We start from the raw sequence: 24,268 nt of genomic DNA, 5'->3' as shown, positions 1-24,268 counted from the left end.
TGACCTGTCACCAGCCCCCGAAAAGCCGACAGGGCCGCCAGATGAACCCGGAGAGAAGACCAGGCCAGGCCCCTATCCAGGCCATCCTGCAAAAACTCTAGAATGTTAGGCAGAGAAGCGCGAAAAGAGACCACTCCCCGCGCTCGGCACCATTCCTCAAAAAGACGCCAAACCCGTACATAAGCCCGAGAGGTAGAAAGCCTCCGGGACCCCAAAAGTGTAGAGATCACCTTGTCGGAATATCCCTTCTTACTCAGGCGGCCCCTTTCAAGAGCCAAGCCGTAAGACAAAAGGGAGACGGGTCGAACATGGGAATGGGACCCTGCGTCAGAAGATCGCACCCGAGAGGCAGAGGAAGAGGATCCGCCACCAGATGCCTCACCAGATCCGCATACCACGGACGACGAGGCCAATCCGGAGCCACCAAGACCACCAGCCCCGGATGGCGAACAATGCGAAGCAGTACTCTGCCCACTAATGGCCAAGGAGGGAACACATACAACAGCCCCTCCGTTGGCCACGGTTGGACCAGAGCATACAGACCCTCGGCCAGACCGTCCCTGCGACGACTGAAGAAGCGGGGTACTTTGGCGTTGCCACTTGTAGCCATCAGATCCATCAGGGGCTGCCCCCAAGCACGCACTAGCAACTGAAACGCCTCGGCGCCGAGACACCACTCTCCCGGATCCAAGAAGTGACGACTGAGGAAGTCCGCCTGAACGTTTTCTACCCCGGCAATGTGAGAGGCCGAGAGGTCCAGAAGATGCGACTCCGCCCAAACCATGAGCCGAGCCGCCTCCTGCGCCACCAGAGTGCTCTTGGTGCCCCCCTGACGATTGACATAAGCCACCGCCGTGGCATTGTCCGACAGGACTCTGACCGACTTGCCCAACAAAAGGGAGTGGAAAGCCAACAGCGCCAGCCGGACCGCCCTGGTCTCCAACACGTTGATCGACCAGGAGGCCTCCTCCGTGGACCAGGTTCCCTGAGCTGAGTGACCCAGGCACTGGGCCCCCCAACCCAGGAGACTCGCATCCGTAAGGAGCACCGTCCACCGCGGAAGATCCAGACCCACCCCCTGAACTAGGTGAGGGGTCCGGAGCCACCAACGCAGACTGCAGCGCGCCAAGCCTCGCAGGGGAACCGGAACATCCATCCCGTGCCTCTGGGGAGACCACCTCCGGAGCAGAGCATACTGGAGAGGACGCATGTGGGCCCGCGCCCACCTCACCACGTCCAGGGACGCCGCCATCGACCCCAGGACCTGGAGGAAATCTCGCGCCCGAGGACACCGGGACGCCAAAAGCAGGCGAATCTGAGACTGCAATTTGCTCACCCGGGCCTCTGGGAGGAAGACCTTCCCCAAGGAGGTGTCGAACAGCACCCCGAGGTACTCCAGACGCTGAGCCGGAACCAACCGACTCTTGGCAAGGTTGACCACCCAGCCCAGCGACCGGAGAAACTCCACCACCCGAGCCGTAACCCGGGAGCTTTCCTGCAACGACTTGGCCCGAATTAACCAGTCGTCCAGGTAGGGGTGTACCAGGATGCCCTCCGACCGCAAGGCTGCCGCGACGACCACCATCACCTTGGTGAACGTCCGGGGAGCCGTGGCCAGCCCAAAGGGAAGCGCACAGAACTGATAGTGCCGACCCAAGATCGCAAAGCGCAGGAAACGCTGATGAGAGGCCCGAATAGGAACATGCAAGTAGGCCTCCGTCAGATCGAGAGAAGTGAGAAACTCCCCCGGCTGAACCGCCAGAATGACCGACCGCAGCGTTTCCATACGGAAAGAGGGAACCTTGAGAGCCCTGTTGACCCCTTTCAAATCGAGGATGGGCCGAAAAGTCCCCTCCTTCTTGGGCACCACAAAGTAAATGGAGTACCTGCCCGTGCCCCACTCCGGGGGGGGCACCGGAACTACTGCCCTGAGATCTAGCAAGCGCTGAAGGGTCTGGCGAAACGCCAGCGTCTTCCCAGGAGTCTGACATGGAGAAGCGAGGAAAAAATCCGGCAGAGAGCGGGCGAACTCCAGGGCATAACCGTCCCGCACCACCTCCAGGACCCACTGATCGGACGTGATCTCGGCCCATTTGGGAAAAAAGTCGCGCAGCCGGGCCCCCACCGGAACCAAGGGGGGCGCCGGCAAGGCGTCATTGTGCAGGACGGGAAGCGGGGGAACCGGCGGAGGGATTCCCTGCCCCCCGACGGGCCCCCCGAAAGGGCTGCATGCGCTGGAAGAACCGACCCCGGGAAAACCCCGGAGACTGGAAAGAAGCAGCCCCACGCCCAGGGCGATACTTGCGAAATTCCCGCAAACGCCCCCGGGCCGCACCACCCCGAGACGCCGGGCGGGCACGGTCCTCCGGCAAACGGGGAACTTTCGAGTCCGACAGAGTCTGAATCAACTTATCCAAGTCCTCTCCAAATAAAAACGACCCCCGAAAGGGAAATTTAGTAAGCTTAGCTTTGGACGCAGCATCCGCCGCCCAAGCGCGCAGCCACAACACACGCCTTGCGGCCACGCCAAAAGCCATGGACTTAGCCGAGATCCGCACCAAGTCATACAGAGCATCCGAGAGGAATGAGGCAGCCATCTCAATCTTCGCTACCTCCTGATCCACCAGAGACCAGTCGTCAGACTCTCGATCCAAGACCCGCTCCGCCCACCGAAACACGGCGCGAGCGACCAGTCCCCCACAAATAGCCGCCTGGACCCCAAAGGCAGAGACTTGAAAATTTTGCTTAAGGATGGTCTCCAATTTGCGCTCCTCAGAGTCCCGCAAGGCAGAACCGCCCTCAACAGGCACGGTATGCCGCTTGGAAATAGCCGAGACCACCGCATCCACGACTGGCGAAGCTAACGTAGCCCGATCCCCTTCAGGAATGGGATACAGGCGAGCCATGCTGCACGCCAGCCGAAACGGCGTCTCCGGCGTTTTCCACTGCTCAAGAATAATATCCCGAATATCCTGATGCATAGGAAAAGAGCGGGAAACGGAACGGATCCCTCGTAACAGAGGGTCCCCCACACGCGGAGTCTCCGGCGGCGCGTCCTCAAAACGCAAAGCCGAAGAAACCTGTTGAATAAGGTCAGGCAGCTCATCTCTCTGAAAAAGGCGCACCACGGACGCCTCGTCACTGGAGAACGGGAAACCCGACAACCCGCCGCCAGCCTCCGTCCCCTCCAGAGGGTCCTGGAAATCCTCAGAAGGGTCCAGGTCCTCCTCCAGACCGACACGTTCCTCCGACCACAAATCCTCGTCCCACGACACCCGCGGACGCTTGGACAAGAGAGGCGGCGGAGGGGACGTCACGTCAGACGAGAGAGGCAAAGCCGCAGGGAGCGCGGAGGAAACCCCACCCCCCGAGACCCCCTGGGCGCAACCGGGATCCCCAGCCGCCTGAAAATAGGCTTTGCATAATGAAAAGAAAAAATCAGGGGAAAAACCCCCCGAGGGTCCCAAGGGACTCCCTGCCACAGCAGGGGACCCAGCAGAAACCTGCCCCTGCTTAGCCAAAACAGGGGGAAGGTCACCTGAGGTGGAAGACAAAATGGAGGGGCCAGACAGAGAAGATGGCGTCTTTCCCGCCAAAACAGCTCCCTCCATAGCCTGCAGCGGCTGAGAGACCTGAATAGTCTCAGCCGCTAAAACAGGCAAGCCGGCATCAGCTGTCAAAATATCAGCTGAGAGGGAATCCTCTAAAACCCGACCGTCGGCGGCTTGGGGAATCCCTCCGTGGGCGGACGGAGAAGACCGGGCTTCTCCACCGTTCCCTGCCGACTCGCGAGGCACCATCGGCGGGGAGCTCTGGGCGCCTGCAGCCGCTGCCGACGGAGCTCCTCCACCGCACCGGCCTGAACACCGCTTGCACAGGCCGGCCGCGAGTGCCTCGCGTCTGGAGCACAATGAGCACTTTTTCCCTTTAGAAGTGCTCATTGCTCCATACGCGACCTAGCTGTAAAAAAGTGCCGGTTAGTTGAAAAAATACAGTAAAATACAGTTTTCTTAAAGGGATACAACCCTCCAGACCAGCACTACCTCAGGATTTTTTTTTTTTTTTTTACAGAACAGACTCCACAGGCTCTCGAAGCAATATGCCTTGCTTGATTTAGGGGGCAAGGCTTACTGCTGAGGCTCCTCTAAAAAAATATGGGGAGGTGGAGGAAGTGGGGGGAGGGACCCCGCTCGTGACCCGCCGGGTTTGACACCCCCGAGGTCGGACGAACCCCCAAACAGAGTCCGTCCAAGCTCCGTCCGGCTAAAAACAGGGACAATAAACCCCTAAACAAATTCCAACAGCCCTACCAAGGGAGATGGGTACAGATCACTCAACACCTGCTGGAGACTGAAAGAAGACTGAGGGAAGTAGAGAGGAGGGGCTAGGATATACTGTCCCAAAGTTTTGTTTTCAGTCTCCACCTGCTGGTCATGATTAGATATATACCCATTCGTAAAGTTAACCTCTACTGGTCTGGAGAGTGCTAAAGAAAAACCCGTTTCTGCCCCGTCTTCGCGAGCTCGGTCCTCGCAAACCATCTGATCCAATCCGCACAAGCCTCAGTTATGATTTTATACTGAATGTATTTTATTAAAGTATAAAAAGAAACAATATTCTGTACAATTGTCATTTTATAAATACAAATAATACAGAGCAAGGATCAACAAAACCCCTGTCTCACTGTTTGCCGACAACGCCAAACTATGCAACATAGTAGGTAAAAGCAGTGACCCTGACAGTATGACGCAGGACCTACTACTACTGGAACAGTGGTCATCGACTTGGCAGCTAAGCTTCAATGCTAAAAAATGTAAAGTGATGCACCTATGTAAAAAAAATCCATGCAGAACTTACACACTAAATGGTGAGACCTTGGCCAGGACCACGGCGGAACGTGATTTAGGAGTGATCATTAGTGATGATATGAAGGCTGCCAATCACGTGGAGAAGGCTTCCTCCAGGGCAAGACAAATGATTGGCTGCATCTGTAGGGGTTTTGTTAGCAGAAGACCTGAAGTCATAATGCCGCTGTACAGATCCATGGTAAGACCTCATCTGGAGTATTGTGTTCAATTCTGGAGACCACACTACCGGAAGGATGTGTTGCGAATTGAGTCGGTTCAGCGAATGGCCACCAGGATGGTCTTGGGGCTCAGGGATCTTATGTATGAAGAAAGGCTAAATAAATTACAGCTGTACTCACTGGAGGAACGAAGAGAGAGGGGAGACATGATTGAGACGTTTAAGTATATCACGGGACGTACAGAGGTGGAAGATGATATCTTCTGTCTTACAGGGCCCTCAACCACCAGAGGTCACTCGCTGAAAGTCAGGGGAGGGAAGTTTCATGGTGATGCTTCTTCACCGAAAGGGTGGTCAATCATTGGAATGAGCTACCTCAGCAGGTGATTGAGGCCAACAGCGTGTCAGATTTTAAGAGAAAATGGGATATTCACGTGGGATCTCTAGGGGAGTAAAGTCAGGGGGTGGGCCATTGGTATGGGCAGACTTGATGGGCTATGGCCCTTTTCTGCCGTCATTTTCTATGTTTCTATCTGTCCCTCTTGTATCCTTCTCCTTGTGGTCTTGCATTTCTCTCTCTATCTCTCCATTAGTCCAGCACCTCTCCTCTGCTTTCCTCCCCCTCTTTTTGGTTTGGTCTCTCTCTTCCCTTCACACCAGGTCTGGCATCTCCCCTCCCCTCTCTTACTCCTTCCTCCTCCTCCCTTTATACAAGCCTGCCTCCCCATCGCGAATGCCTGCTCCCCCCGTGAAGGCCTGCCCTCCCACCGCAAAAGCCTGCAAAGTGATAGTGGTCTTGGCAGCTCACCTGAGGAAAATGGGGCTACAGATACACCCATACTTGGACGATTGACTGATCAGAGCCCCCTTGTTTGCCGAGGGTTGGTGAACAGTAGATCAGGTGGTCCAGATCCTGGAAGACCTGGGTTGAATTGTGAATTACATGAAAAGCAATTTGACCCCGATGCAGTCTCTGGAATACCTGGGTGTCTTGTTTGACATGGCAGTTGGTCATGTCTGTCTTCCAGAAGTACGCAGACAGAAACTATGCTCTCAGATTTCTTGTCTCCTGGACAAAGCAGCTCCATCAGTGTGGGACTATCTCCAGGTCCTAGAGTCCATGGCAGCTATAATAAATGTGATTCTTTGGACAAGGGCACAATGTGTAATCTCCAGCACACGTTGCTCTCATGCTGGGCTCTGTAGACGGAAGCTTTACAGACAGCTCTTCCTTGGATTCTGGACCCAGGCCAGCATGAATTGATGGCTCCTTCTGCAATCCGTCTCCAGGGGCATGCCCCTGTAGATTGCGTCTTGGGTGATTGTGATAACGGATGCCAGTCTCTGAGAATGGAGAGCCCATTGCAACTGTTGTCCTATTCAAGGGTGTTAGACACCCTCTCAAAATAAATGGTCAATTAACCAATTGGAGCTGCAGGCCATTCAATCCCTATTGACCTCATTAATCCTATTGGCCATTCAATCCCTACTGATCTCATTAATCTCAAAGGTCCAACATCTTCACTCTTGCAAAAAGTTCGCTGTTCTTCTTCAATTCGACCTTTCTGCAGCTTTCAACATGGTCCATCATGATATACTAATTCTCCAATTTTCTGAAATTGGCATAAACTCAACAGTCTTAGATTGGTTCTCAAAATTCTTACGTTCCCGCTCCTACTTCGTTAACATGAATGGCTCCGCATCCCACCCGTGGAAACCGATTTGTGGAGTTCCTCAGGGTTCACCTCTATCCCCGATTCTCTTCAATGTTTATATGTCCTTCCTGAAACTCCTCCAACTGTCCCCTTGGAAACACTTTACACTTACGCCGATGACATCCTTGTCCTCCTCGAGACCAACTCTAACCTCACCAATCTCTCTGAGAACATCTCCTCATGTATATCGAACCTCCAATCCTGGGCTCACACCGTACAAATGAAATTAAAAGAGACCAAAACAAAACTATTTTGGCTTGGCCCAAAATTAGATAAGCTACCCACCCTCATCCCACTGTCCTCTGGCACCACATTGCAGCTTGAACACTCATGCAAAGTTCTAGGCATCATCATTGATTCCACACTGTCCTTCAATGACCACCTTAATTCCTTAGTAAAAAAATGCTTTTTCAATCTTCACATGTTAAGGAAAGTGAGATCCTGCTTCCATCATCATCACTTTGCTGTCCTCGTACAATCCATCATTCTTTCCAGACTGGATTACTGTAACTCCATCTACTTAAGCCTGACAAAGAAAAGCCTTCACAGACTCCAGCGGATCCAGAACACTGCAGCTAAACCAATTTTCGCTAAAAGCAAATTTGACCACGTCTCCCCACTTCTGGCTAAGCTTCACTGGCTCCCAGTAATTCTTAGGGTTCACTACAAATGCGCCTGCCTAACCTTTAAATCTCTTCACGGTATCCTGCCTCCCCTTTTTCCACTATCTTGGAACTCCTCTAATCCCAACACCATCAGATCCACTCAAAAATTCAAACTATCCTTCCCCTCTTTAAAAGGCATATCCCAAGCAGGAAAATTAGGGACTTCCCTCTCCTTCAGGATCACCAAACTCTGGAACAGCTTTACTACCCCGCTTCGGTGCCTGACCTCCCTCCAACTCTTCCAAAAACATCTGAAAACTTGGCTCTTCTCTAAAATACAATGACCCCTCCCTCATCAATATACTAATTCCCTCTAAACCTCTCTTTCTAAGTCCTTCCAGTTTTCATTGTAGTTTCTTTCTATACCAATTCCTGTAAACCGTGCCAAGCTCTACTTCAGTGGAGATGATGCGGTATACAAACTTAAGGTTTAGTTTAGTTGGAGGGCCAAGCAGTCCAAGTCTTCTCTGACAATGCGATAGCGGTGGTATATGTCAATCCATGGTGGAATCAAGAGTGCTTTTCTGGCTCAGGAAGCCCACCTGCTCTTTTTCTGGAAACAGTGTTATTTCCAGGTCCTTTAGGCAGTGAATGTGATGGAAATTGACAATGTTCAAGCAGACTTTCTCAGCAGACAGACCTTGGATCCGGGTGAGTGGGCACTGTCCTCGGATGCATTTTAAGCCATTGTGTGGTGCTGGGGTCGGCCTCACTTCAACCTAATGGCAAAGGCAAAGAACTCAAAAGCCGTATGATTCTTCAGTCGAAGATCTAAGCCCGGAAGTGAGGGCCTAGATGCTCTAGTTCAGCCACAGGGAGTTCTAATGTATGAAGTTTCAAGTTTATTTAGGTTTTGATATATCGTTTATTGTAAAAAAAACTGAGCGGTGGACAATAAAATATGGAAAAAAGAAAATTATATATTAAGGAGGGATACATACATAATAATAGACAGAAAAATACATTAGGGTACTAAAGTAATAGGGTGGGGGAAGAACTACAATATTTTGATAGGAAAGAGTGAGGGAAAGTCACAAAAGGGAAGAAGGTAAGGGAATTATTTAAATAGATCTTGCATCAAGTTGAGATTAAGGGCTCCTTTTACAAAGGCGCACTAGCAGTTTAACAAGCGTAATACCGCTGGCCGCACTAGCCGCTACCCGCCTCCTCTTGAGCAGGCGGTAGTTTTTAGGCCAGCACGGGGGTTAGCGCGTGATGAAGTCGCACATGTTAACCCCGCTAGCGCGGCTTAATAAAAGGAGCCCTAAATACATAACAGACCTTTTCTCTTTCACAACCAACAGACACAAGCGAAGCTCACACCCAAACTTTGTTTCTCCACCGGTTAGAGGCTGTAAATTTAAAAGTCATCACCAACATCTTCTCGCACATCAAGCAGCACTATGGGGTAAAGACCTTGAACAATTACTCATTCCTACTAGCTATGGAGAATTCAGGAAACGCCTAAAAACACATCTGTTCCTGAAATACTTAGGAAACCAATCTAATCAATCTTAGTCCTCAACAAACGATCGCAAGAACTATCAATCACTAAGTCTGGACTTTGTTTATTCACTCAATCTGTAACATTTCTAATTATTGTGAACCGCATAGAACTTCACGGTCCTGCGGTATATAAACTGTTATTATTATTATTAAATATTTGATCTATTTGGGGGGTTTTGTACTTTTCCCCCCGTTTCAATATATCATATGGAAACAAAGAACCAGACTGGCCTCCCCTGAGAGCTAATCTGCAGTCTGATATTACCATTTCAAAGAGTTTTACATTTCTTATTCACATACCACCATCTCCATTGTGTAAGGCTAGAACAGTTGGAGGACCAGGAACTTCCACTTCATAGATCAAATCAGATCCCTTTGTAGAGAATGAAAAAGAAAACACAGAAAAGTTTTATTCCTCTGAACTGAAACATTGGTAATGGGACTAAGCAGAATTCTTCTCTCTGTATTCTGACTCCTCTGTATAATTGCAATACATTGTGATCCAGCTTTAGGCTGGGGCAGAAGTGATTTTTTTTTCTAATAAGTGACCATGGCACTTTATAGGCCAATGCAGGAAGCCACCATGAGCAGAAGCACATGTTACATACAATTCACAAAGGGGTGAAACACATGAGTGCAGAGTAAATTCAAAGAAACGATAATGAGGCCACCATGCATGCTCAATCTGAGAAATTTACCACCAGGCCTAAGAAAGTGTAGAAGGGTTGGGCGAGAGGATTTAATGTCAGTCTTTGAATTTACTGCCAGTTTTTTCTTTTTTTTTCTGTGACCAAAGCAGTACCTGAAATGTTAAGACAGTTATTTGACCTCTTTCTGACATTTTTCCGCAACAGTGGGTGTTACCTTAAAAATTATTTCCCAGTTTTTGATTAGAGCTCAATTTTGAAGCCAGAAATTTTTCTCCCTTTAAAGGGAGTTTTTCTCTATGGCTCTATGATCCAGTAGCGGACCAGTGATAGTACTCGGCAACTCCTTAAGAGAATTGTATATTCTAGAAGTTTTATCCTTTGGATTCTGATGTCCATTTATTTATTTGTTAAATTATACTGGGAGAGGTGTTGTTCTGTGCATAAATATTAGCCTCACAAAAAATTTTATGTGCAAGAAATTTTCATAAAACCAATGTTCATGTGCAGAACATCATTATGGTTCATTCACTGATGTGCACTGGCATTTTTATTTTCTTCTGACACAGGCACAGCAGAGATTACAAGGGAGTATTATGGCACACACCCTTCCTAACCCTGCTCCACCCAGACCTACCCATAACTCCTGCAGTTCCACCCACAACTCATACCAGATCCACCTGCGGTGGCAAAAAGGGTGAACAGAATGCTAAGAATAATAAAGAAGGAGATCACGAACAGATCGGAGGTTATCATGCCACTGTCCCAGGCCACGGTGTGCCCTCACCTGGAGTACTGCGTACAGCACTGGTCGCCGTACATGAAGAAGGACATGATGCTACTTGAAAGGGTCCAGAGAAGGGCGACTAAGATGGTTAAGGAGCTGTAGGAGTTGCCATATATTGAAAGATTAGAGAAACTGGGCCTTTTCTCCCTCGAACAGAGGAGATTGAGAGGGGACATGATCGAAACATTCAAGGTACTGAAGGAAATAGACTTAGTAGATAAGAACAGGTTGTTCACCCTCTCCAAGGTAGGGAGAACAAGAGGGCACTCTCTAAAATTGAAAGGGGATAGATTCCATACGTATGTAAGAAAGTTCTTCTTCACTCAGAAAGTGGTAGAAAACTGGAACGCTCTTCCGGAGTCTGTCGTAGGGGAAAACACCCTCCAGGGATTCAACACAAAGTTAGAAAAGTTCCTGCTAAATAAGGGCGTACGCAGGTAGGGCTAGTCTCAGTTAGGGCGCTGGTCTTTGACCAAGGGCCGCCACGTGAGTGGACTGCTGGACCACTGGTCTGACCCAACAGCGGCAATTCTTATGTTCTTATGCCCCACCCATAGCAGCACCAGCAGTAGCAGGAAAGGTCTTCCTAAAACGAGATGGGACCAGGGGCAGCAGGAGATGATAGTAACATAGTAGATCACGGCAGATAAAGACCCGAATGGTCCATCCAGTCTGCCCAACCTGATTCAATTTACATTTTTAATTTTTTTTCTTCTTAGCTATTTCTGGGCAAGAATACAAAACTCTACCTGGTACTGTGCTTGGGTTCCAACTGCCGAAATCTCTGTTAAAACCTACTCCAGGCCATCTACACCTTCCCAGCCATTGAAGCCCTCTCCAGCCCATCCTCCCCCAAACGGCCATATACAGATACAGACCGTGCAAGTCTGCCCAGTACTGACCTTAGTTCAATATTTAATATTATTTTCTGATTCTAGATCCTCTGTGTTCATCCCACGCTTCTTTGAACTCAGTTACCATTTTCCTCTCCACCACCTCTTTCAGAAGCGCATTCCAGGCATCCACCACCCTCTCCGTAAAGTAGAATTTCCTAGCATTGCTCTTGAATCTACCACCCCTCAACCTCAAATTATGTCCTCTGGTTTTACCATTTTCATTTCTCTGGAAAAGATTTTGTTCTACGTTAATACCCTTCAAGTATTTGAACGTCTGAACCATATCTCCCCTGTCCCTCCTTTCCTCTAGGGTATACATATTCAGGGCTTCCAGTCTCTCCTCATACGTCTTCTGGCGCAAGCCTCGTATCATTTTTGTTGCCCTCCTCTGGACCGCTTCAAGTCTTCTTACGTCCTTCGCCAGATACAGTCTCCAAAACTGAACACAATACTCCAAGTGGGACCTCACCAATGACCTGTACAGGGGCATCAACACCTTCTTCCTTCTACTGACTACGCCTCTCTTTATACAGCTCTGGCAGCAGCCACCGCCTTGTCACAATGTTTTTTTACCTTTAGATCTTCAGACATTATCACCCCAAGGTCCCTCTCCCCATCCGTGCATATCAGCTTTTCACCTCCCAGCATATACGGTTCCTTCCGATTATTAATCCCCAAATGCATTACTCTGCATTTCTTTGCACTGAATTTTAGTTGCCAACATTAGACCATTCCTCTAACTTTTGTAGATCCTTTTTCATATTTTCCACTCCCTTTTCAGTGTCTACTCTGTTACAAATCTTGGTATCATCTGCAAAAAGGCACACTTTTCCTTCTAACCCTTCAGCAATGTCACTCACAAACATATTGAACAGGACTGGCCCCAGCACCGAACCCTGAGGGACTGATGTTTTAGGAAGGCCTCTTCTGCTGCTACTGGAAGGACAGCCCACTTAGTGGGAGAACCCAGCTACTCAGCGGGCGTGCAAGAGATGGCCTGTAAAAGCTAAGAATTTGATAGGTCTGACAGAGTGAAGCTGCCCATACTACAGAACCTTAGAGCTCATGTGTCTGGAAGACTTTCCATGATTAGCACGCAAGTTCTGTGCACTAAGAATTTGCATCTTGTGCGCTTACTGCATCACCATGAAATATTTTTTCGTTAATCTCACAGAAGACGCCACACACTCAACTATCACTATTACTACTTATCATTTCTATAGCGTTACTAGACATATACAGTGCTATACATTAAACATGGAAGAGATAATCCCTACTTAATAGAGCTTAAAATCTAATTAAAACAGACAAACAGGACAAATAGGGGTTAGGGAATTTCTCACAGAGGAAATGATAAAACAGACATGATTACTTTACAGCTGAGTGGGAGTTAGGAGTTAAAGGAAGCCCCGAAAAATAAGCTTTTAGCTTGGAAATGAACACTTTCAAAGACGGAGCTTGACATACTGACTCAGGCAGTCTGTTCCAGCCACATGGTACAGCAAGATAGAAGGGAAGGAGTTGGCAGTAGAGGGGAAGGATACAAATAAGAGACACTTATCTGATGAACAAAGCTCCCAGGGAAGAGATAAGAAAGAAGAGATACTGAGGAGCTGCAGAGTGAATACACTTGTAAGTCAATAAGAAGAGTTTTGAACTGTCCGATGCTGCTCATCCACATTGTCACTAAGGATACTGCCAGGTACCCCTGGGAGAGAAGGTAAAGCAGTCATTGACCTGGGGGGCCGCCGCGGGAGCATGCTGGGCATGATGGACCTGTGGTCTGACTCGGCAGAGGCGATGCTTATGTTCTTATGTCAGATACACAGGTGGTATTCTCGTCCATCCTCCCTGTCAAGGGTAAAGGCCAGGGCAGAGAAGCTCACATCCTGGAGATGAATGCATGGCTATGTGGATGGTGTTGTTGAGAGATTTTTCAGGGGATGCTGAGCAAGGATGCTGTGCATCTATCAAAGAAGGGAAGAAGTGTCTTCAGCAGCAGGCAGGATAATCTAGTGAACCGTGGCTAAATGGATGGTGTCATCGAGTGCTTTAGCTTCCTGGACCATGGGATGATCTTCCAAGGGCTGCTGAGCAGGGATGGTGTACATCTATCAAAAAAGGGAATAAGTGTCTTCGCCAGCAGGCTGGCTTTAAACTAGAATTGATGGGGCAGGGTGACCAAAACTCCCGGGTGAGTATAAACCCTCAGATAAGTAAATCACTGAATACCTCTACACGGATAGGAAAAGGGGGCAATGTCTGGAAAGCAGTATGTACTAATGCTTGAAGTATGGGAAACAAGATTCTGGATCTAGAATCTGTGATGGAAGAAGAGGAGTTGGATATAGTGGTGATCACAGAGACATGGTTCACAGAGAACCATGACTGGGACGGGCTATAATCTGTTAAAGAAAGAACGGGCAGGAAAAAAAGGAGGAGGAGTATTAAAGCCACACAATTGCAGGATTGGCAGGGCAAGAGGCACTGTGGATCAATTTGGAAAGAGGGAATGGTGAATATATTTACATTGGTGTGATATAAAGGCCTCCTTTACAGACGGAAGAAATAGATAGAGGTTTAATAGTAGACATTCAGAATATATCTATAAAAGGGGAAGTCTTGCTAATAGGTGATTTTAACATGCTGGATGTTGATTGGCATATCCCTATTGTGGGGTCTTCTAGAAGTAGGGATATTCTGGATTCTCTACAAGGAGAACTGTTCCAGCTGTTGGTAATGGAACCCACACGGGATAGGGTCATACTGGACTTAGTGCTTACAAACGGGGAAAGTGTTTCTGATGTTACAGTGGGTGATCATCTGGCATCCGGTGATCACTGCAAAGTACGGATTAATATTAAGATACGTATAGAGAGGGCTCATTCAAAAGCAAAGGTTCTAGACTTTAAAAAAAAACTAACTTTGTTCGGATGGGGGTTTATGTCAAGGAATTATTGTCTGGATGGAAACATCTGGAAGGAGTGGAAAAGCTGTGGGCAAAACTGAAAGGAGCGATTGTAAGAGCGACAAACCTTTTTGTGAGGCAAGTAAGTAAAAGTAAGAGGAAAAGAAGGCCACTTTGGTTCTCAAAAGTAGTAGCTGAGAAGGTAAAGAATAAGAGGTTAGCTTTTATAATCTACAAAAGATCGCAGAAAGAGGAAGACAGAAAAATATCTGGAAAAGTTGAGAGAGGCTGGTCATGTAGTCAGGAAAGTAAAGTTGCAAATGGAAGAAAAAATAGCTGACACAGTAAAATGGGGAGACAAGACATTTTTTAGCTATAGTGATAGGAAGAAGTACAGAAATGGCATTCTGAGACTCAAAGGTGAATGGGAGGAATATGTAGAAGCTGATAAAGAAAAGGCCGAATTGCTTAACAAATATTACATACCCTAGAGCAGGGGTGCCCAACACGTCGATCGCGATCGACCAGTAGCTCAGGAAGGCAACGCGAGTCGATCGCGGAGCCCATCCCGGGCTCCGTGATAGACTCGTATTGCCGTCCTGATCTACTGGGCCGATCAGCCTTCCTCTCCAGTGTTCTCTCTAGGGCCTTTTAGCTGGGCGGTCCGCCCAGCTGTCATCTGCTGCTGCCGCCGCCGCTGCTGAACATAAAAAACCAAAAAAAAAACCGGTTTGGAGATTTCAGCCCGTAGCGAACTTATGCTCCGTGACTCTAACTTGTGCGTGCCAGCTTCCCTTCTCTTCCCTCCGAAACCGGAAGTTATGTCCGGGGGGGGGGGGGGGGAAGAAGGGAAGCCGGCACGCACATGTTGAGAGCCCTGAAGCAAGAGTTCGCTACGGGCTAATGCAAGAGACAGGTTAGTGAAGCATTTGTTCTTCTTCCTGCCGGGTCCTGCCTACTTTCTGTTTCCGTGAAGGCAGGACCCGGCAGCATTTCCCCCAATAGGTTGATCATGATCTTGGGCTGATCAGCCTTCCTCTTCCCGACGGCAGAATTGACGTCGGGGAGAGGAATGCTGGTTGGCCGAAGCAGGGAGAGCTTGGGGCCTGTTATTGGTGGCGTTTGAGTCCTGGTCCCCGATGGCAATGGCAGTGGCTTGGGGGAGGGCAGGAAGAAAGAAAGAAAAAGGGCAGGCAGGGAGACAGAAGGAAAGAAGAGAAACAGAAAAAAAAGAAAGGGAGGCAGAGAGAAAGAAAGGGCAGGGAGAGAGGAAGGAAAAGTTGGGGGAGGGAACGAGGTCTGGAGGAGAGGAAGCATACAGGCTAAAAGAAGGGAAGAAAGATTGGTTGCACAGTCAGAAGAAGAAAGTGCAACCAGAGACTCATGAAATCACCAGACAAGGTAGGAAAAATGATTTTATTTTAAATTTAGTGATCAAAATGTGTCTGAATTTATATCTGCTGTCTATATTTTACACTAAGGTCCCCTTTTACTAAACCGCAATAGAGTTTTTTAGCGCAGGGAGCCTATGAGCGTCGAGAGCAGCGCTGGGCATTCAGTGCAGCTCCCTGCGCTCTAAAAACTGCTATCGTGGTTTAGTAAAAAGGGAGGGGGTATATTTGTCTATTTTTGTATGGTTGTTACTGAGGTGATAGTGCATAGAGTCATCTGCTTTGACCTCTTTGAAAAACCCTGGAATAGGAATGATAATTAACATTTTCTATGCGTACAGTGTGCGTTGTGTTTTTTTTTAAATTTTATTGTTGGTAGATCATTTTGACTTGGTCATTTTAAAAGAAGCTCGCAAGCCCAAAAAGTGTGGGCACCCCTGCCCTAGAGGAAAGGAGGGACAGGGGAGATATGGCTCAGACATTCAAATACTTGAAGGGTATTAACGTAGAACAAAATCTTTTCCAGAGAAATGAAAATGGTAAAACCAGAGGACACAATTTGAGGTTGAGGGGTGGTAGATTCAAGAGCAATGCTAGGAAATTCTACTTTACGGAGAGGGTGGTGGATGCCTGGAATGCGCTGCTGAAAGAGGTGGTGGAGAGGAAAACGGTGACTGAGTTTAAAGAAACGTGGGATGAACAAATATGTTCTGTGTTCACAGCTGAAGCACCGGTAGCGGGCCCACAGAAGACAAAGGTGAATAGGGATGGAGGAGTAATAAACCCTGATCGATTTTCAGAGGGTTGTGTTTGTGACAGAGGGTAATGATCAATGGAGATCGCTCTGAGGAAAGGGATGTTATCAGTGGTGTGCCTCAAGATTCTGTTCTTGGGCCTGTTCTTTTTAACATTTTTATAAATGATATTGCTGAAGGGTTGTCGGGTAAGATTTGCCTCTTTGCGGATGATACCAAAATCTGCAATAGAGTAAACAAGCTGGATGGTGTGAATAACATGAATAAAGACCTGGCGAAGCTTGAAGAATGGTCTGAAATTTGGCAGCTAAAATTTTATGTTAAGAAATGCAAGATCATGCATTTGGGCTGCAAAAACCAGAGGGAACAATACAGAATAGGGAGTGAAGAGCTTATGTGCACGACGGACGAGCGAGACTTGAGTGTGATTGTATGTGATGATCCTAAGGTGGCCAAACAGGCTGAAAAGGTGACGGCGAACGCTAGAAGGATACTAGGTTGCATATGGAGAGGTATGGCCAGTAGGAAAAAGGAGGCATTGATGCTCCTGTATAAGACTTTGGTGAGACCTCATTTAAAATATTGTGTACAATTCTGGAGGCCGCACCTTCAAAAAGATATAAAAAGGATGGAGTCGGTTCAGAGGAAGGCTACTAAAATGGTATGTGGTCTTCATCATGAGATAGGGGAAACTATGGGAGACTTTCACAGGTTGTGAGACCTTATTTCTACATTTTGCTGAAGTCACGGGCATGTATAGACTTATTCCAGTTCAGATGCTGAGATGCTAACATGTGGCTCATGTGAGTTTATAAAACAGACTGTTCTTCTCAAGGACACAAAACAGTGCTGAAAAGACAATGAGCAATTTAACAATGCTGGAAGGAATTGAACAAGTCAGCAGGACACTCCATATATGGGCACCCTGGCTTTAGGAAACTAAGAACTGATAAAGAGATGCCAGGCTAATGCGCTGAGGCACTAATACTGATGTACTGATGTGCCCGTGTGAAGAATGGAAACTTCAAAAAGAAGAAAGTTCCAGAAGCTATGCCTGTCCAGGGCCCCCCAGGGAAGAATGGAGGCGAGGACTGTGGGGTGGACTAGATAGACAGCAGATTTGCTCCAATAGGGTGGTACTTAATCACAGCCAGGGGAGGGTCTTGCATGACAAAGAAACTTTCTGTATAAAACCCCTATGCTTTGGCAGAGTTTCTTTAGAGAAGCTGTACCATACTTACAGAAATATGCTGGCACTCAGTTTGTATGAGTTTTTTTCTTCTCTCTGTTGTATATGTCCAAACTGATTTATTTCTGCTATTCCAAATGCTGCTATAATACTTTTTACTAGAATAAAAAATTATTTGCTTTGGAATATACAATGTAAGCCTTGCGTTTTTCCTTCACGACGGATCCCAGTGATATAAAATAAGCAGCCTTTTATTTCAATCATAAGGCTTATGGGGACAGACTTAAAGATCTCAATTTGTATACTTTGGAGGAAAGGTGGGAGAGGGGAGATATGATAGAGACATTTAAATGCCTACGTAATGTAAATGCGCATGAGTCGAGTTTCTTTCATTTGAAAGGAAACTCTGCAATGAGAGGGCATAGGATGAAGTTAAGAGGTGATAGGCTCTGGAGTAATCTAAGGAAATACTTTTTTACAGAAAGGGTGGTAGATGCGTGGAACAGTCTCTCGGAAGAGGTGGTGGAGACAGAGACTGTGTCTGAATTCAAGAGGGCCTGGGATAGACACATGGGATCTCTCGGAGAGAGAAAGAGATAATGGTTACTGCGGATAGGCACACTGGATGGGCCATTTGACCTTTATCTGCCATCATGTTTCTATGTAGTGTATGTGAAAATGAAAAGGGGGGGCGTGTCTTGGAAGCGCATGCACTCGGTCGGGTAAACAGTGAGCTCTGTCCCGATAGATATTATTTAAAGATTTAATAGGTTACAAATTTGTTTTCTTTCTGTAAAAGCAGGAAAATATTGTGGACCTATGGCGTCTGGTAAACAAAGTAAGGCTGATTCATTGCTGACGGCATCTGTGGGCGCAAAAAGAGCAAAGCCAGATCCTCCGACCCCCTCGAAGAATCAAACGGCTAAAGACAACATGGATAGTGCAGAAATCCTCCGTGAGCTGCGGGCAATTAGAAATATTGTCTCCGAAAACTCTAAGGATATTAAGGAGGTGAAAGAAGAAATGGCTATATTAAACAGGAAAATGGAACTTGTGGAAAATAAAATAGTGAATCTCAATGATAGAATGATGGCAGTTGAAACGCATTTATTTCGAATGAAGCCTGTTAATAAAAAAATTGAGGTACTTACTACATTGCTGGAAGATTACTGTAATGGGAGAGGAGGAGTAACTTGAGATTGCTTGGGCTTCTGGAAGGGGCAGAGAAAAGCAATATGACTTCCTTTTTAGAGAACCTCCTACCTAAAATCCTCCCAATCAAGTCAAAGTACCCTTTAGAAATAGAAAGAGCCCATAGGATACTTTTAAGGAAGTTTGACAAGCAAAATGGGCCGCGTCCAGTAATATTTAAGCTTTTAAGACACCAACAGGTTTTGGAAATTATTAGTCTGGCTAAAGAAAATAGAAATCTGAAGTTTCAGGATTCTCGTTTACATATTGTGCCGGATTTTGCATCTGCCACTGCAAATAAGAGGAAAAGATTTCTTGAATTAAGACCGCAATTGAGAAACATCGGGGCAAAATATGGGCTGATTTATCCGGCTATTATGAGAGTGACATAAGAATAAAACATCTAACTTCAAGGAACCTGAAGATCTGAAGGAATTTTTACAACAGCAAGAAGAACCTATGAACTCATAAATTGTTTTGTGTTAATTCAATTGTATTAGGGATTTCAACAGATCCATTTAAATATTCAGCTAAGTTTATTTTTCCAAAATAAAAGGTTCATGGAAAGTACTGATTTAGAATTAGAATGTTGTTTTCAGTGAGTCTTAGGAATTGTTTCCTTGACAACAGGTTTTTTTTTTGTTTGTTTTTTTTGAAGCATATAGCAGATGGATGTTTTTCTTTGGTTTGAATATATTCAAAAGATGGATTTTATTATATATTGATGTGATGAGTTCTTAAAGTCATGGCAAGAGTTTATTTGTAGGTCCATGATGTTTTTGTGTTTTATTTATGGTCTTATTTTATTTTGCTGAAGGATATTGTCCTTTAGTTTTTATGATTCTGGTTTATTATTTTATTCCAACAGGGTTTTTATTTTAAGTGATTCTATTCTTCACTCATTCATGATCAGATGAATATATGTGAAAGTTAATGTTTAGTTTGGGAAATATATATATTATGAAGATTTATTAGGGATCTTGATAATATGTTTGATATTTTTTTTTTTTTTGTATAATATATTATTTGATGGAGATCTGATTTGACAAATGGGTTTACTCTTTGAAAAGATTATATTATACCTAGCTAGTTAATATTGTAACTTATTGTTATTGATTTTATATTTAATGATTTATCTATTGGGGGAATTCTCTTTACCGGGTCAATATATGTGCGTTTTCAAGTTATTACACTTTCCATTACTTAGGGTGGGTAGGGTGGGTGATAGGGGGGGACTGGGAGGTAGTAGGGAGGGTTTTATAAATTTGGGAAGGTTGAGTGGGAAGATTTGGATTGGAAGGGGGGGTTTAAAAAGATTAATTTGGAATTATGTTATGGCTTATGTGCTTATTTTCGGGAAAATGGTGTTCATTTTGACAGCTTATAATTTTTTTGATTACTTGTTTGTACAGAATCATTTTAGCTTAATATATTATGATGGCTTTTAAAGTTTTTTCACTAAATGTGAATGGTCTAAATCACCAGATCAAAAGAAAGAAAGTGTTATCCTTTCTGAAAAAGCAGAATGCGGATATTTATTGCATACAAGAGACCCATCTTAATTTGATTGAATCAAAGAAACTGGAAGAGGGGTGGGTGAAGCATTGTTTTTATGCTCCTGCTGTTGGGAAAAAAGCAGGAGTGGCTATACTTATTAATAAAAAATGTAATGCCACTTTTCAGTTGGTAAGTGCAGATCCTCAGGGCAGATGGGTACATGTGGATATGAGTATGGGAAATAATACTTTGACTTTGTTTAATGTGTATGGCCTTAATTCGAATCAACAGGAATTTTTAAAAACATTGCAAAGGTTGTTGCTCCCACTGGCTGCTTCTAAATTACCGTATTTTCGCGGATATAACGCGCGCGTTATACGTGATTTTACATACCGCGCATACCCCTCGCGCGTTATATGGCTGAGCGCGGTATACAAAAGTTTTTAAACATAGTTCCCACCCCGCCCGACGCCCGATTCACCCCCCCAGCAGGACCGCTCGCAACCCCACCCCGAACGACCGCTCGCACGCGCTCCCACCCGCACCCGCATCCACGATCGGAGCAAGAGGGAGCCCAAGCCCTCTTGCCCGGCCGACTCCCCGACGTCCGATACATCCCCCCCCGGCAGGACCACTCGCACCCTCACCCCGAAGGACCGCCGACTCCCCAACAATATCGGGCCAGGAGGGAGCCCAAACCCTCCTGGCCACGGCGACCCCCTAACCCCACCCCGCACTACATTACGGGCAGGAGGGATCCCAGACCCTCCTGCCCTCGACGCAAACCCCCTCCCCCCAACGACCGCCCCCCCCAAGAACCTCCGCCCGTCCCCCAGCCGACCCGCGACCCCCCTGGCCGACCCCCACGACACCCCCACCCGCCTTCCCCGTACTTTGTGTAGTTGGGCCAGAAGGGAGCCCAAACCCTCCTGGCCACGGCGACCCCCTAACCCCACCCCGCACTACATTACGGGCAGGAGGGATCCCAGGCCCTCCTGCCCTCGACGCAAACCCCCCTCCCTCCAACGACCGCCCCCCCCCAAGAACCTCCGACCGACCCGCGACCCCCCTGGCCGACCCTCCCACCCCCCTTCCCCGTACCTTTGGAAGTTGGCCGGACAGACGGGAGCCAAACCCGCCTGTCCGGCAGGCAGCCAACGAAGGAATGAGGCCGGATTGGCCCATCCGTCCTAAAGCTCCGCCTACTGGTGGGGCCTAAGGCGCGTGGGCCAATCAGAATAGGCCCTGGAGCCTTAGGTCCCACCTGGGGGCGCGGCCTGAGACACATGGTCGGGTTTGGCCCATGTGCCTCAGGCCGCGCCCCCAGGTGGGACCTAAGGCTCCAGGGCCTATTCTGATTGGTCAAAAAATCAAAAAGAGAAACGATTAACTGATACTCATAAAGATCCGCAAAGAAGTTAATCTAAGAGAGCAATGTGTAAAGTGAAATTTAGTCAAAACAATAGCCAAAATTCTTAATTAGGTGAAGGAAAAGATCTCAGAGTTGCCACTCCTAGGATCATAATAAAATCATCCCAAGTGGAAAGGTGGCGTGGGTTTCTTTCATAGATCATAAAAACCTTCACCAATATTTAGTAATGGATTGACTAAAAAGACTAACATGTGAAATGTAAAAAACTCTCTACATGTTGAAACTCTCTACAAATGATTGAATCAAAGTGACTAGTGCAAAGAATAAAAACTAAAGCTGCAACTAACTGAAAAAGTGTCGAGTGCTGTAAGCAACCTGAATAAAGTGGCTCATGCTGTGTATTGAAACATGTGCAAAAAATACACCTATTAGCAAACTCTACAGTTTAAAAAAATAGCTCATGCTGGAACGAGCTAAATGTTTCAAAGATATTAAATCGTTGATTAACTGCCAGAACTAAATTGGGCAGAATTAAAGTCAGCTATGCAACCAACACAAGAAACTATATTTTATGGACGCTAAAAAAGCTGACCAAAAACTGTAGAGAAAATATACAATCAAAAAGCTGATATGATAGTCAGCCTGATAATATAAGCCAAGAACAGGCACTTAGCTTTTTCGAGAGTGAAAATGCGGCAACAAATTACTATGCCGTTGTAACACTGTGTATCATCAATATCCGACGGGACCCGTTTCGCCGCAAATATGCGGCTTCATCAGGGTTTTGGTGGATACACTGTAGAAAAAATGAGATACAAAGAATACATTATAATCTCTGCCGTAAGATGTTAGTTTATCTAAACAATAAGCACAGCAACTTACTTCAATGTAGATAATTCAGAACGTTCTTACACGGTCTTTCTGAATAAAAAATGGCGCTTTATACTTTAAAGACGCCAGCGCATGCGTGATAGAAGAACCTAATAGAATCAACTGATTGGACAGAAAGTTCTTCAGATCGTTCATTCAAATAAATGATAATGTTGAGCAACAAATTTGAATTAAAGAAACACTGACCAATCAACAGTTGTGTTTAGACCAAAGGGATGTATGCTGTTAAGGTTGTGTATCCATCTTAGTTCCCTTTGCTTGAGTCTTTTTATCCTATCGCCCCCTCTTTGTATTGGGGGCTCATAGTCAACAGCTAGACATCGGAGGTCATCAAACTTGTGATTTAAAACAGTACAATGTTCAACGATAACTTCAGAGCATTTATTTCGCTTGAGATTGGACTTATGCTCCGAGATCCTTGTTTTTAACTCTCTTGTGGTCTAAACACAACTGTTGATTGGTCAGTGTTTCTTTAATTCAAATTTGTTGCTCAACATTATCATTTATTTGAATGAACGATCTGAAGAACTTTCTGTCCAATCAGATGATTCTATTAGGTTCTTCTATCACGCATGCGCTGGCGTCTTTAAAGTATAAAGCGCCATTTTTTATTCAGAAAGACCGTGTAAGAACGTTCTGAATTATCTACATTGAAGTAAGTTGCTGTGCTTATTGTTTAGATAAACTAACATCTTACGGCAGAGATTATAATGTATTCTTTGTATCTCATTTTTTCTACAGTGTATCCACCAAAACCCTGATGAAGCCGCATATTTGCGGCGAAACGGGTCCCGTCGGATATTGATGATACACAGTGTTACAACGGCATAGTAATTTGTTGCCGCATTTTCACTCTCGAAAAAGCTAAGTGCCTGTTCTTGGCTTATATTATCAGGCTGACTATCATATCAGCTTTTTGATTGTATATTTTCTCTACAGTTTTTGGTCAGCTTTTTTAGCGTCCATAAAATATAGTTTCTTGTGTTGGTTGCATAGCTGACTTTAATTCTGCCCAATTTAGTTCTGGCAGTTAATCAACGATTTAATATCTTTGAAACATTTAGCTCGTTCCAGCATGAGCTATTTTTTTAAACTGTAGAGTTTGCTAATAGGTGTATTTTTTGCACATGTTTCAATACACAGCATGAGCCACTTTATTCAGGTTGCTTACAGCACTCGACACTTTTTCAGTTAGTTGCAGCTTTAGTTTTTATTCTTTGCACTAGTCACTTTGATTCAATCATTTGTAGAGAGTTTCAACATGTAGAGAGTTTTTTACATTTCACATGTTAGTCTTTTTAGTCAATCCATTACTAAATATTGGTGAAGGTTTTTATGATCTATGAAAGAAACCCACGCCACCTTTCCACTTTGGATGATTTTATTATGATCCTAGGAGTGGCAACTCTGAGATCTTTTCCTTCACCTAATTAAGAATTTTGGCTATTGTTTTGACTAAATTTCACTTTACACATTGCTCTCTTAGATTAACTTCTTTGCGGATCTTTATGAGTATCAGTTAATCGTTTCTCTTTTTGATTTTTTGATTAATCAACCTTTTTGAGATTATGGCTGAGAGCAATTGGAAAAATTCCACTCTCACATTTAATGACCAAAAAGTTTTTGACATTTTGAATGTCCCTTCTATGTTTGAGCAACAGAGTCAAATTAAAAACATTGACGATTGGTCACAAATATTGAATTTACATAAAAATATTGTTAGAACAGATTTAAACAGTTCCTTTTTGGTAGAATATTGTAAAGTGCAGAGGATTCCCAGGGGGCTTAGAGTCAACATTTACCCACAAATTTTTAAGGAGGATAAACAATTTA

At 45.9% G+C, this 24,268-nt stretch overlaps 1 protein-coding gene across 5 annotated transcripts in view; it reads right to left on the bottom strand.

Annotated features, from left to right (window-relative positions):
- The window catches only part of BBS7 (Bardet-Biedl syndrome 7), a 454,813-nt gene that overhangs the window by 289,925 nt on the left and 140,620 nt on the right, over window positions 1-24,268 (bottom strand). For all 5 annotated transcript variants that reach the window (XR_004538826.1, XM_033938299.1, XM_033938327.1 and 2 more), the window contains one exon: window positions 9,212-9,284. Coding sequence is in view for 4 of the 5 variants with exons in the window: in XM_033938299.1 (XP_033794190.1) it covers window positions 9,212-9,284 (73 nt within the window). In the remaining variant the exon portion in view is untranslated. The remainder of the gene's footprint in view (window positions 1-9,211; window positions 9,285-24,268) is intronic.

This window comes from Geotrypetes seraphini, chromosome 1 (genome assembly GCF_902459505.1).
Source record: "Geotrypetes seraphini chromosome 1, aGeoSer1.1, whole genome shotgun sequence".
Lineage (NCBI taxonomy): Eukaryota > Metazoa > Chordata > Amphibia > Gymnophiona > Dermophiidae > Geotrypetes > Geotrypetes seraphini.
The sequence above is the reverse complement of the archived record's forward strand: the minus strand, read 5'-3'. Positions and strand labels throughout refer to the sequence as shown.